The sequence below is a fragment of the Peromyscus californicus genome, unplaced genomic scaffold (assembly GCF_007827085.1).
Source record: "Peromyscus californicus insignis strain IS unplaced genomic scaffold, ASM782708v3 Scaffold_19__1_contigs__length_69161282, whole genome shotgun sequence".
Lineage (NCBI taxonomy): Eukaryota > Metazoa > Chordata > Mammalia > Rodentia > Cricetidae > Peromyscus > Peromyscus californicus.
The window spans coordinates 5,402,069-5,417,355 of record NW_026294491.1 but is presented as its reverse complement, the minus strand read 5'-3'; the positions used below and the strand labels follow the sequence as shown (position 1 = coordinate 5,417,355).

Genomic DNA, 15,287 nt, shown 5'->3' with positions numbered 1-15,287 from the left:
CCCCACAAACATGGATACAGAATTACCAAACTTGTAAGAAATAAAACTCCATATTTCTTCAAAATTTCTTTCTCATCATTTTGTGTGTATGGGTGTTTTGCCTGTACATTATGTCTGCGAACCACGTGGGCACAGTGCTAGCTGAGGCCAGAAGCAGGAATTAGAGCCCCCGGGACTAGATTCACAGACCACTGTAGGCCTTTGACATCCTATACACACGTGGACATACACATACCCACAAAAGAGAGAGATACATACAAAGAAAGGTACCAGGGCTGGAGAGGTGGCTCAGCAGTTAAGAGCACTGGCTGCTAGCAGCCAGGTTTGGTTCTCAACACCCAAGTGCTGGCTCATAAGCACCTGACTCCCGTTCCAGGGAATCTGACATCTTCTGGCCTCCAAGGGTACTGCTCCCCATGATGCACATAAACTCAAGCAGGCAAACACATATTACAGAAACTATATATAATTTTTTTAAATTAAAATAAAAAATTACGTGCGTCTTAAGATCCTGAACTAAAACTACAACTCTGGGAAGAGGCTCCACCATCCTCTGGTTTGACCTGAAGGCCCCATGGCACAACACAGAACACTCAAGCAGCAGAAAGCGAACCCCACCACGGGCTACGTGTCCACCACGTGCAGTGATGCTCACAAAGCCCCGTCTGTGCAAGGACAGGAGTGACTCACATTCTCATGTTTCATGTGCTTCAGCAGGCGCAGCTCCCTGTAGGTCCTTTTGGCATGAATGATGGACTGAAACGGTCTCGACAGCTTCTTCACGGCCACACGATGTCCCGTCTTTGTATCAAAAGCAGCACTGGAGGGAGAACAAGAAAAAATCCACCATTAAACGTGCTCCAAATACTACTTCTAATACTTCCAAGGCTACTTCATTTCCAAGTTCAATGTGTGGCTGGACACAAAAAGAAAAACAGAAACTAAGATAAAGACTATAACAACTCATCACCCACTGCCCAAGAGGCCTCCAATTTATTCTTGATGCTTCTTTCTGTCTCTTCTGTATTTTCCAGAGAGGAGCAGAGTAGTATTTTAGACTCTCCAGACCCTAGATAAGGGCCCTGAGACTCAGTTTGCAGTTGCCTGAAAGCAGCCAGAGACTAAGAGCCTACCCAATGGGTGTGGCTATGCTGTAATGAACTCATGAAGCCAGGCAGCCACCCGTGCAAAGGAGACAGCACGGGTAACCTCTGTATGGACCCTGTGCCCAGGCCTCCCTGTCACCTAGCTACTAGATGTCGGTCAAAGGGAAGGACTCCAACTACCCTGCTTTCAGGAGAATGAGCTCTTCCAAAGTGGTGGGCACTGCACACACCGAGGTACAGTGGGAAGCCCCCCTGGGGGGAGGAGTGGCAGAGAGAATAAACACTTACAATAGTGATGGACACAGTGACCACAGACTCAAACCCAGATGGGGGAACAGCACCATGACGCCAGCGCAGCGTCACCGGTACAGGATGCTGAGCCCAGAACTTTCCCTTACTCCAGGAGTCCTCGTCTCACCCCAAACCTATATGGATCCCCACGTTACACGTTAATTTGACCTGCGTAACACTCCTGAATTTCCCATCTTCCTTTCTGCACCTTCTCTACCTCTCTGTGGAAGCTAGCTAACCAGACACGTCTCACACAGTCCCGCCATCAGAGGGCGCTCTCTCTGCAAGGCACTTTGCTGTAGCACAGGTGTCTTCACATCATTTTAAAACCACTACTTCCCATTTGCTTTCCAAAAGCCCCTGCTTGCTATTCTGAAAAAACTCTCAGCTCTGCTGCTGTTATCTATTGCCTAGAATTTTCCATCACCCACCAAAAGTCTGTCCTATCAGCAGAGTAGCCCTCCATTCCCAACTTCTGTCAACATTCTTGGCAACTGCAACATCCAAGTGGAGGGCACATCCGACGTCCTGTTTCCTGACCTCTCAGGAAACTCCACCTCATGCAGCCACCTTCGGGACCACTCTCCAGCCCGCCTACTTTTCAGGTTGCTTTAGTCTGCTCCACTTGACTGCAGCTCTCTCCTGCCTTCGGTCCCCTAATTCTCCAACAGTGATAATCACTCCCCTGTTTGTCCCCTTCCCTTGGATAAAGCCTAACCCCGGGTGACCCCAACCACTTAATGACCTATGTCTGAATCCAAGGAACTGTATTTGAAGAAAAAAAGAATGCACAATCAGACTGGTTGAAAATTTTAACTTCGGCGTTGGAGATTTAGCTCAGTGGTAGAGCGCTTGTCTAGCAAGCGCAAGGCCCTGGGTTTGGCCCTCAGCTCCAGAAAAAAAAAGTATGTTTTTTTTAATTCTGAACATAATTTCAAATACGCTCTAAAATAGTGCCATTTCTTCATAAGGGCATTTCTCCTCTAAAATAATCACTTGACATTTTTGCCCCCAGCTGCCCTTGGCCAATGTTCTCCATGGCCTCTCTTGCTCTAAGGCGTCCCCTCTGATCAAAACCCAGACTGACAGTGTTTTGAAGCCGTCCCACATCTTCTCAGGGATATCCCTCTGCATCCCCTTCTTTCTTTGTAATACTGGATTACATTATTACACTATTTATGTGTGCACACACGGGGGAGGGCAGGGATTCGGGGTGCGGATGGACAGAATGACAGAGACAGGCTGGGAATTGAATCCAAGGATGTGGATGGTAGGCAAGCACTCTACCACTGATTTATAAATACATCCCTCTACTGGGTCACTCATTTCAGAATATGCTCTAGAAATTCCCCATCTCCATTAAATTCCTTTGATGACTCCCCACCATAGTTAAAAAGTTCTCCACATTCCCAGGGTGTAGGAAGCACTCATGTTAGCCTCACCTGAGGATTTAGGAAACGGAACACCATCCTAGAGCTGCACATCAGAAACTGGAGAGGTCAATGGGTTTGTATTTTCTCAGACCCTCATGCACTGCAACAAGAGCTCCTAACCTACACCTCTACTGTTCAAAGTGTACTCTGGGGACCAGAGGCTCTGGCACTGCCTGTGAGTACACCGGGAAGGCCCAAGTTCTCAATGATTCGTCCAGCTCTTCAGTTTGAGAAACACAGCTCTAAATAGGGTGCTGTTCCCAGCTCCCATTCCTCCTTCAATCCTGCCTGCTGGAACCTCTGCTCTTCTCAAGTCTACTACTGGCCTGTCACCAAGCACAAGGACCACTTCTCTGGATTAGCATCTGGCATGGTTACCACTTCCCCTTCCTCTTATGATCCCTGCAGACATTCATAGGAACATTTTTACAGGTTTTAGGACCTTCTCTGCACTGTATACTTCTTCAGGGATGTCCCAGACCGCCTTCTCCATCTCCTCCTGAGGACCGCCTCTACACCTATGTTCAACATGGAATGTCCTCCACAGGCATGTGTTAAACACTCGATTCCCAGCTGGTGACACCACTGTTTCTTTTTGTTACTGTTGTTAGAAAAAGTCTCACATAGCTCAAGTTTGCCTTAAACTCACTATAAGGCTGAAGATAACCTTGAACTCCTGATCCTTCTGCCCTCTACCTCCAGAACACTGGAACCACAGATGTGCCACTGGGTCTAGCTTGAGAGAGTCTTAAAAATTTAGGAGGTGAGAGGGCCCAACCAGATGGCTCAGTGGGTAAGGGTTGGGCCTGACAACCTGAGTTTGATTCCTGGAACTCAAAACAGCAGGAGAAAACCAAGCGAAAAATGTGCTCACCTTCACCCATACACAAAAGAAATATAACCCTTTTTTACTGTCGTTTTTACCTAGGAGGTAGAACTTAGCTGAAGGAGGTTGCTTGGTTGGGCATCTTATCAGTTCTGTCCCCATGATGCTCTGCTCAAGTTTAGTGTCCAGGCAAAAACAGACTGAGCCCCGTGCAAAGGATTTCAAGTAACCTTTGGTCTTTAAAGTACTCCTGTCAGGCCTTGGTCACAGATGAGAAAATTACCTACACAGCCCAAGTTAACTGCCATTGATAAACATAAGACCGACCCCGACCCCCTCTTCCTGAAACCTCCTTACTAGGTGGCTGCACAGCAGGCAGTCCTGGGGAGAGACCCGTGAGCACTGAGGACTTCCACAACTGTCCCCTCTGTCACTGTTACACCAGGTGATGTCCATCCAGTTGCTCCAGCCAGGCCAGACATTTGAATGTCACCCTTGCTCAGCGGGTAAAGGGGCTTGCCACCAAGCCTGATGACTGGAGTTCAATCCTACATGTTTGTCCTCTGCCCTCCACACTTGGGCTTGCTCTCCCGTCCCCCTCACACACACACAATTTCAAAATAATAAATAGGGCTGGGCTGTGGTGGTGCACACCTTCAATCCTAGCACTCAGGAGGCAGAGGTAGGCGGATCTCTGAGTTTGAGACCAGCCTGGTCTACAGAGTCAGTTCCAGGACAAGCAAGCGCTACAGAGAACCCTTCTCAAAACATAAGTAATATAATAATAAATAAATAAACAAACAAACCATGATTATTTTAAACTGAAGGAATTTCCTTGGTGTAGAGGATAAGATGCAAATTTTCTACCATGGCCTAAAGCTCAGATGAGATGACCTGATCCCACTGTTCACCCAATCAGTGGTCTCCATATGTGCTCATCCATCAGGACCATGTCCTTCCCCCACCCTAGGCCTACTCTGGGTGTACTGGCTTCTTTCAGTTCCTTAAACTATTTGGACAGGCTGCGACTAGAGTTCTTTCACCCCTAACCCCACCCCACCCCACCACTAAATCTTTATTCAAGTTCTGGTTTAGTCACTCCCTCAGAGAGTACCTACCTGGCCTGAGGCAGACACCCTGTGAGCCTTCAGCCTCTTACATTCCCTGTGTTTCCATAAACCCCTAAGAAAACAGCCTTCCTTTTTTCCACTGTGTGTAAGTCCTTACTACTCTTTAAACTAAGTTCTCTAAACTGGTTTCAAAGTGGGGAAATGGCCATGGCACCTACATGATGTGGCTTCTTCAACTTCCGCCCAAAGTGTCCTGCCTAATGCAGCCTTTGTAACTGTCCTCTCCTGGGATGAACCTGTGGGGAGGAGGGCAGGCCAGCAGGAGTGACTGTGTGCACAAGTTGAGTTCAGCTGGGGAAACACGACAGCTGGACCATTACAACCAACCCACCAGGCTATTCTGCAGCTGGCTCCAGAACAAGGGATACAGGTTCTGCCCATCTGACTCCAGTAGCTGGCCAGTGGATGACAAACGCTTCCCCGGGACCCAGCAGCCCCCAGTAATCACAATGATTATTGTATGTTTATTTACCACCCACCAGGTAGTTAAACAAGGGCTGGGCTCTGGAGGTAGACTATCTGGGTTTTAATACCAACTCTGCCACTTAATAACCGTATAATCTTGAGGAAGTTAATTAAATTCTATCGACCTGATATATAAAATAAAGATGTTTGTATCTATCTAATCTAAGGTACTAGCTTTTATGGCAGCTTTAACAAAACCCTAATTTTGTAAAACTCAAATATCAAACATTAATAATGGCTGCTACTGCCACTCACCCTGGGCATCTTGAGGGCAAGATGTGCATCTGTTTCCCTCACCATCATGGTACAAAGGACTTATCTTAATTCCTGGCACGCAGGACATTCTCCAGGACTGCTTAACAAAAAACATAGCAGAGAGTATTTTATAATGTAGTTATTTTGAGATAAGAAAGAAAAGCCTCAGTTTCCTCAATTGGCTCTGAACAGTTCCCTCAGGGTTGGACACACACCAGACAAGTGCTGGTCAGTAAACTGAGCTGCACACCCTTTTCTGGGTTTGTTTTATTTTGAGACAAGGTCTTGTTAAGTTGTCTACACTGGTTTGAATCTGTGATCCTCATGCTAGTCACTCATGTGCTGGGATTAGACACACGACACACACTACAAATATTATGCTTTTTTTTTTATGGATACAAAAGAAACAGTAAATATAATAGCTGATGTCACAAAACTTACCATCTACCTGGGGTAACAAATATACATGGTTCCAGGAATGCCCAATAAAACAGCCAACAGTTAAACATTTCTCAAAACTCTGGACTTAAAAACATATATATTGCCCGATGTGGTGGTGCACGCCTGTAATTCCAGCACTTGGGAAGAGGCAGAGGCAGGTGGAGCTCTGTGAGTTCCAGGACAGCCAGGGCTGTTGCACAGAGAACCCTGTCTTGGAAAGCTAATAAAAAGCACGAGCCATATATACTGAGGCCTGATGAAACGATGCAGCAGGTAAAGGACCAGAGGGTGAAGGCACTTACTGCTCAATCCCTGGGACCCACATGGTAGAAGGAGAGAACAGACTACTGCGAGGTGTCCTGTGACATCCATAAGTGTCAGCCCGTGAAGACTCTCTCTCTCTCTCTCTCTCTGGAGGCCAGTCTGGGCTAGAGTTAAGACCTTGTCTCAAAACACACAGACTTGGGTTCAAAATATGTGTCCTTTACAGCCTGGTCACAAGAAAACCAGAAAGGACTTGAAAATCCAACAGGAGGAGTTTAAAGTCTAGTACATCCTCACATCTCACACACGCAGCAATCAGCAAGACTCCATAGTCTTTCGGGTACTGAGGGCAAAGAACAAGTTTCAAACACAAAAATGATCCTATCAAAGGGAAATCCTGTATCCATACGGAAGAAAAGTTTAATATATCCCAGACTTTTAACATTTTTGAACTGTGTGTTTCTATTCTTTCTTTTTTTTGTCTTTCGTTTTTTTGAGACAGGGTCTCTCTGTGTAGCCTCCAAGCTGTCCTGGAACTAGTTCTATAGACAATGTGGGCCTCAAACTCAAGCATAATCCACCTGCCTCTGCCTCCCAAGTGCTGGGATTAAAGGTGTGTACTGCCACCGCTGCCGCCACCACCACCCAGTTATTCTCAGATATTCTTTAAAATCAAGGTTCCATCTCTCAAGCAGGCCATCAGTAGAGTGAGAAGCATGAATCATAGTGCCCTGTCACTGAGTGGCATTCTCAACTTAATGAAACTACTAGTTAGCAGCAATTACATTTCCTTTGAAGGATACTTATACAGTTATAATCACCACATGTAAATCTGGAACCTAGATCCCTAAACCAGTCATTTTTCATTTTACCAAATAATTTTCAAATCTGTATTTTGCAATATTCTCACTAATGTAGTCTACCCAATCACCCTATTATTGATAGGTACTTAGTCACACTAGTTGTTCACATACATAATAAAATACCATCTCAATGAACACCTCACTACTTCTTCCCTAATCACATGCTATATTAGAACACATTAATTTTTACCAGAGGACACACACTCCCATTAAAACACACCTTACACACAAGAGACACGCAGGAATTATCTAGACAGTGTTCTCATGTGTTGCTATCCCTCCAGCAAAGTCTACTAATGTCTCAGCTCTCCGCACTAAAATGCTCTTCCAAGGCTCTTTCCTGCTTCCTCTCCCTATCAGAGCAGTATTTGGAAAGAAGAGAAATTATGTGTTCTCTCCTAAATTTCCAATATCCAAAAGCAGAAATTCCTATAAAAACCCTTAAATCGTATGAAAATCCAACTGAAACTCAAAGGGAGAAAATTCAAGCTGCACCCACATGTGATTATGCTATATACTAGTCTGGCACTGTCCAGTTACTTTAACTTGAAAGGGTAGTTTGTTTATCAAGACAGGGTCTCTTTGTGTAGCCCTGGCTGTCCTAGAACTCACTCTGTAGACCAGGTCTGCCAGCCTCTGCCTCCCAAGTGGTGGGATTAAAGACCCAGGCCACCACTGCCAGGCTGGAAAGGATAGTTTGAGACAAGATTTCTCACTGGCCCGTAACTCACCAAGTAGGCTAGACTGGGAGGCCAACAAGCCCAAACTGCCAGTCTGTGCTCTCCAGCACTCAGATTACAACGCACGCCACCACACAAGCTTCCCCTCACCTCTTAAAAAAATGCAGCTTCGCCAGGCCGTGGTGATGCACGCCTTTAATCCTGGCACTCAGGAGGCAGGGCCAGGCGGATCTCTTGTGAGTTCAAGGCCAGCCTGGTCTACAGAGTGAGATCCACGACAGGCACCAAAACTACACAGAGAAACCCTGTCTGGGGAGTGGGGGGGAGATGCGGTTTCTAGGGGATAAAATGTACCCTCTGCTGAGAACCACTATCTAGGGAAAGATGTCAAAGTCACCCTATGTTGAGATCTATATAGTAAGTAGACCTTCTGCCAACAGCCACAAGGGTGATCCTCAAGGGTGAGCCTTCAAAGAGGATCCTCGAGCCTCAGACAAACATAAAGGTCCTTATTTTATCACTGATTTCATAAGGACATTGCCACACAGGTATACTCTGCATTTTGAGCATGTTATGCTCCCCCCCCACTGTGCCTTTCTTTTTAAGAGGGGCTATTTTCCAAAGCCTCATTACAATGCACTATCAGAGACACTTCTCTATTTTTCTGTTTCAAAATTTCAAAAACAAAAAATTTTAAAGTATCATAAATAATTAACTCATTTCAAACAAATGTGAAACATCAGGCTAACTGTGTTACACTGAAGTTACTATGGTCTTGCTACTGGCATGGAAAAGGCTTTCATTGCAATAGTTCCTAACTCTTTATTTATGCTACAAATATGTGCTACACATCTAAGTGTGGGGAAACAGAAAAGGACTGCTGTCTCCATAGGCTAATTTCCCTCAGTACAGAACTTTCCACCTTCTACAGTATCTGTACACTGTATGACAGGACTTATGGTATCATCTACTGCTGGGTAACAAATCATCCCAAAGTTTGGAGCTTTAACATGATTTATTATCTCCATTGTTGTGGGTCAAGAACTGGGGAGCAATTTAGCAAGGTGGCTCTAGCTCAGTCTCTCAGCAAGCTGCAGAATGACACGGGCCACAGAAAGTCTCCCCTAATTGTTTTAAAATTTTATTTCTTTATGTGAAAGAGTGTTTTGCCTACAGGTACCATGTGCATACAGCAGCCACCAGAAGAAGATGTCAGATCCCTTAGAACTAGAGTTACAGACAAATGAGGTGCCATGTGGATGCTGGGTTTCAAACTCAGGTTCTCTGAGAAAGCAGCCAGTGCTCTTAACTGCTGAACCATCTCTCCAGCCTGAAAGTCATTTTTACATTTGACTGAGGATGGAGCACCCTCTTCCAAGGTGGCGCACCCTCATGGCTATTAATTGGCATCTAGGCCTCTCCAGAGTTGCTTCACAGGTTTCCCCTAGAGGTTCTGAAAAGAGGGCCATTTTGTCCCCCAGGACATCTGAGTCATTATGGGTTGTCATAACTAAGTCTTAGAGCAAAATCTTACTGGCACCTAGCAGGTGGTGTCCAGGGATGCTGCTTACTAAGCATCCTACAGCAGATCAGACAGCCAGGAACTATGAAGAACTACTTGACCCCAGAGTGTATCAGAGTTGAGAAATGTTCTATGCTCTAGACCAGGAGTATCCAACCTTCCAAACTGTGATAGGATGGTGTCATCTACAAATAGGTTGTGTAGAATTCACAGCTATCCTAACATGCACATGGCCAGCAATACAGCCTGTGGGTCACAGCTTGAATATGCCTGCTCCCACAGCAGGAATCCCAGAGAAAAAAGGAGGACAGGAGGTACAATCTTATTTGTACCTCCTGCAGTCACACTCATTTCTGCCACATTCTACACAGCAGAAAACTGAGCCACCAAGTACAGTCCTCAGTAGAGGGGAGGGGAACTAAGCTCTGCCTCAACAGGGGAGTGTCTGTCTTAATTCTTTATACAGATGGTCTCCAACTTTGGTTCTACAATACCTGTAAGATAGTGAGAAGGTGACAAGCATACAGTAGCAAGTACTTGGAATTCTGATGTGACCTTCCCCAGGCTGTGGATAAGCAGTCAGATACTCTCCCAATGCTCAGCAACAGTGTCTGTCCCAGTAAGCCATGTGCTCACACAACAGTGTACTGCTGCTAAGGCAAGACACTGAGGTGGATAGGTGTTTAGGAGCCCTGGGACTTACTATTTCAACTTACAAAAACAAAAAAAAGAAACGCAGGTGGTGGCAAACACCTTTAATCCCAGCATTCAGGAGGCAGAGGCAGGAGGATCTCTGTGAGTTCGAGGCCAGCCTGGTGTACAGAGTGAGTTCCAGGACAGCCAGGGCTACACAGAGAAACCCTGTCTCAAAAAACAAAATAAAACAAAACCAATGTAAGCCAAGGAACACCTATGCTGGTATTTCCAATGTATCTTTCTACATATAAGACCTTTTGTTGTTGTTGTTTATTTTTTTGTTTTACTGATCTAGAAAATTCTACTTAGCAAATTTAAACATGCACAGTGCCATACGGAAACAAACCAATAGTCAAAAGACGAGTTCTAGTTTGGGCTGTGGAACTTTCTAGAAGGTGATTCTAGGCAAAGCTTTCATATACCTGTTTCTAAATAATAAAACAGGAAGTCCCCAGCACTGCCTGGCTCAAAATACTGGGAAGAGGCTCATATAAGGTTAAGTATGTGAGCACACATTACCAACTATAAAAAAACTAGTAGTTCTTGCCGGGCAGTGGTGGCATACACCTTTAATCCTAGCACTCAGGAGGCAAAGGCTGGCAGATCTCTGTGAGTTCGAGGCCAGCCTAGTCTACAGATCGAGTTCCAGGACAGGCTCCAAAGCTGCACAGAGAAACTCTGTCTTGAAAACAAAACAAAACAACAACAAAAAACAACCAGTAGTTTTTAAAACTATCTTATTTTTATTTTTAATCATGTGTTTGTGTCTGTGTGCCCCACCCCCATTGGATCCCCTGGAGCTGGAGTTACAGGCAGTGAGTTCTAAGCTTCCCCACACTGGTGCTCAGAACAGAACTTGGATCCTCTGCAAGAACAGCATGCACTCTCGACAACTGAGCTATTTCCCCAGCCCCAGAAGGTAGGTTTAAATACTCCAAACTGAAATCAACTCAACTATAAAATAAGTTTGTACCTACAGTTTCCAGCATGGGACTTTCCAAGTAGTAAACCCTCAATGTTTTTATACCTCTTTCTTTCAGATTGGAATTTGACCATATCTCTAAAGTAACAGTAAAAGAGAAGATTATTAAAATATAACTGAGAGTCCTTGAAATCCTTGATCATTGTTTCAGGACTCTTAGATGGAACCTGGGAACTACTGTAGTCAGCAATATACTGTAGCCAGTCCTGTAGAGACTGAACTCAAAACCAAGGTCTGCATGCTTGTTTCCTCCTCCAGGCTGTGAGAGGGAGCAGAAGCTGTGGTTTATCTTTATCCTTGGCATCTAGTCGTGACCTGAACATAAAACAAAAATAATAAACATACCACAACATCACTCCTGACCTCAAGAATAGAGAAGCCGGGCACTCGGAAAGATAGAGGTGTCTGTAGACAACTGCTGCAGACTCTGCCTCCTCCAATCAGTCCAGCCAGCACTTCAGACAGAAAGCTTAACACCATTCCTTTCCTCGGCAGGCAGCAAGGGAGCAGCTCTCAGTGCCTACAGAAGCTCTACTAACCAAGGAACACGCTTGACTACTCTGAAAAGCAGTTACCTGAGTCTTGACTTCTGGGGCTAGGACTCAAATATCGTAAGGTTAAAGTTCCACAAGTGACTCTGAAACACAGTGAGAACCACAGCTGGGCAGGCTGGTCCTCTTCACAGCTGTTCACTTACCTACTATCTCAAATGTTTGTTCCTTTTCATCCTCCCCACTGAGGAGTTTACTCAGCTCTCAAAGCCTTTTTCTTCCATGAAAGCATTCTAAATACCGTAACTCACAATGCTACCACTTTTGTGTATATGCCCACAACATGTGCATATCGTCCACTAGTCTATGTCTTTGCCACACTGGTAAGCCTTGAACACTGTCTGATGGATAGCAACAAATTTTCCTCACAAAAATAAATTCAAAACATAAATATAAATGCATACACACGCACACACGCACACACGCACGCACGCACACACGCGCACACACACAAAATGATGGTTAGTGTTGTTAACTTGACAGGATCTAGAATCATCTGGGAGATAGGCCTCTGGGCATGACTATGGGGATTATCTTGATTATATTAACTGAGCTGGGAACACCCTACCATTCCCTGGCTGGGATCATGAGCAGATCAGTAGGAAAAGGGAGCTAAACAGCAGCATGAACTACTGGCTCTGTTTCCTGACTGTGGGTGTCATATAACCAGCTGCCTGAAACTCAGAGGACCCAAACCAAGGTTCTCTGCAAGACCAATATATGTTCTAGCTACAAGATTCCTTCAAGTACCAACTTCATATCTATATAAGATATGATACATGATGTGAATCCATCACAAGAAAGTCAGTGCTACATCTTCCAAGAGTATTCTAAAGAAATGCAAAAAAGTAAGCAGGGGAAGGTAGGATGCTAGAAACTTCACATTTCAACAGACCTGGAATTCACAACATTAGATGTTCTTAGTGTTTTGAAACAGGGTTCTCATGATGTAGCCCAGGCTGACCTCTACTCACAAGCGTCTGCCTCAGCCTCTTGAGTGCTGGGATTACTAGTCTGTACCACCACAACTAGCACAAGACAGCAGTCCAAAATACCAAGGTTACTTCTTTTGTTTTGTTTTATCGAGACAGGGTTTCTCTGTGGAGTTTGGTGCCTGTCCTGGATCTCGCTCTGTAGCCCAGGCTGGCCTCAAACTCACAGAGATCCGCCTGGCTCTGCCCCCCGAGTGCTGGGACTAAAGGTGTGCCCACCCCACCAGCAGCGTCCCTCCCCGCTTGCTTGCTTTGCAGGGACTGAACCTAGACCTTCTGTACCTGCGAGCTGAGCAGTATTCTACCACTGAATTACATCTCAGAAAGACATTCTTGAAATCTGAAATCACGTTGTATGAACATGCCATGGCTGAGCCTGTAAGATAATGCATCCAAAAGGAATATACACAAAGGAAAGAGAATTTAAGAATGAGTCATGATGCAAAAAAATAAAAAATAATATGGAAGCAGAGTAAAACTGCCCCAAAGATGAATAAGATAGAGAAACACAGAGATGAGAACAATAGAGCACTTTGAGGAGGTATGAAGATGATCTAAAATGGGGACCTGCAGGGACCTGAGTTCTAGCCTAGAACCCATATAAAAGTGCAGAGCATGGTGCTGTGTACTTGTGATCCCAGGACTGAGGTAGAGACAGTAGAGGAAGATTCCAGGGGCTTGTTGGCCAGCTAGCCTAATGTGAGCTCCAGGCCACTGAAAGACCCTGTCTCAGAAGAGGTAGACTGTATCCTCTAGCCTCCACAAGCTATCCACAATGAAGATACAAAGCACAGCATTAAACATTAAAAGTTGCATATCCTAATACAGAATTAATTACTGCCACATCAAAACCCTCCAAGCAGTACCACAAGTAATTCAGGAAAACACCAAAATATGAGTCTAAATAATAGGCTCCGAATCAAGAATAAAGCTAATTTTCCTCAGTTACTGCTGAGATCCACAAAATTACTAAGAAATTCACCCTCTGTTATTGTGTAGTAATTTATTTTTGTTGTTGTTGTTGGTTTTCAAGACAAGGTTTCTCTGTGTAGTTTTGGTGCCTGTCCTAGATCTCACTCTGTAGACTAGGCTGGCCTCGAACTCACAGAGATCCGCCTGCCTCTGCCTCCTGAGTGCTGAGATTAAAGGTGTACACCACCACCGCCCGGTTTGTCTAATACTTTAAAGACTAAAATGTTGACAAGAACCTTCAAAATGTAGATGAAGGAGTGGTGCGTGCTTGTCATCCTGGCAGAGAAGAGGTAGGACTGCTGTGAGTCGTAAGTCAGGCTGGTCTGCAGTGTGCTCCAGGCCAGCCAGGACCATACATCTAGACTGGGTAACACAAACTGGGTGCGGGGAATTGCCAGCACTTATTTCTTTGTTTACCTGACACTCTCTTGCTTTTCTAATGTTTTTATTTTACTTAAGAAGGGGTCTCACTATTTAGTCCTGGCTGTCCCGAACATTGTATTTTTAGAACTTTGAAACCTACTGAAAGAAGATAGGAGAGAAAGGGCCAGAAAATACCAGAGATGCTGGGGGAAAACATTACCTTTAGTTTGGACTTAATGCTAATGTCTTAAATAAGCTTTCCTTTCCAGAAACATCTGCAAACCCTAAGTGGATCATGACAGAAAGAAAACAAAAGTTATTCACATACATTGTTTCTTCACAACACCATACAGTTACCCACATGGCCGATGACATGCATTCTGTGCCAGCTGTCCCAAAGCTTGGGACCTTGCCAGTGTTCTCTGAAGCTCTCCTGGAAATAACTTTGAACGTCATGCTGAAGGAAGAAAGAAGCACTCCTCTCTGCTGACGGGTTGAGTGTTCAAGTTAGCCTCTAGTTTTTACTCAAGACCAACTAGTCTAAATATATACAGCTGTATAAATGTTTTCAATGAAGGGTACTTGTCTCCCTAGACCCACCCCCTAAACAAGAGGCAATGTCTGTAACACAGTTTTGGCCATCACAATGGGAAATTGCTATAAATCTTGAGATTAGGAGATACCACTGCTGTTAAGTACACAATATCCTGTCAGACCCCCACAACAAAGCATCAGTCCTGCCCAGAATGTCCACAGACTGAGGAACCCTGTTACACTATGTTTGGGGAAATAAATGGAGTTTGGGGATGCAAAGAAGTAACAGACATACACTCTTAATTTGTTACATTTCAACCCTTCTGCCTGGCATCAGTATCCATGTACACTGAGACTGCTCATTTGCAAAGCTCATCCAATCATAAGGCACTCAGGCACGACACAAGGAATCAGAAACTAAGCAAACCAAACTGCAGCATCAAATGAGGGGATGACAGAGGCTGGGGAGATGGCTCAGTCAGGAAAGTGATTACACCAGCAAGTGTGAAGACCCAGTTTGATCCCCACTACCCACATTAAAAACAACATCAACAAAAACAAACCAACAACCAGCCAAAAAATCCAGGGGGCCGGAGAGATGGCTCAGTGGGTAAAAGCACTGGCTGTTCTTCCAGTGGACCCTGGTTCAATTCCCAGCACCCACACGACAGCTCACAATTGTCTCTAACTCCAATATCTGACACCCTCACACAGACATACATGCAGGCAAAACACCAATGCACAATAAATAAACATTTAACAATAAAAAGGTATGATTCTATGTGCTTGTAATCAACCCCAGCATTTGAAGGTGGAAACAGGAAGGACCCTGAGGATCACTGACCTGCTAGTCTAACCAATCCATGAGCTCCCGATTCAGTGAGAGATGCTGTCAAAAAATAAGGTGGAGAGTGACAGAGG

At 44.9% G+C, this 15,287-nt stretch overlaps 1 protein-coding gene across 3 annotated transcripts in view; it reads right to left on the bottom strand.

Annotated features, from left to right (window-relative positions):
* Positions 1 to 15,287, bottom strand: part of Mapk14 (mitogen-activated protein kinase 14) — a 64,669-nt gene that overhangs the window by 39,490 nt on the left and 9,892 nt on the right. For all 3 annotated transcript variants that reach the window (XM_052744432.1, XM_052744431.1, XM_052744430.1), the window contains exon 2: positions 691 to 820. In XM_052744432.1, the coding sequence (XP_052600392.1) occupies positions 691 to 820 (130 nt within the window). The remainder of the gene's footprint in view (positions 1 to 690; positions 821 to 15,287) is intronic.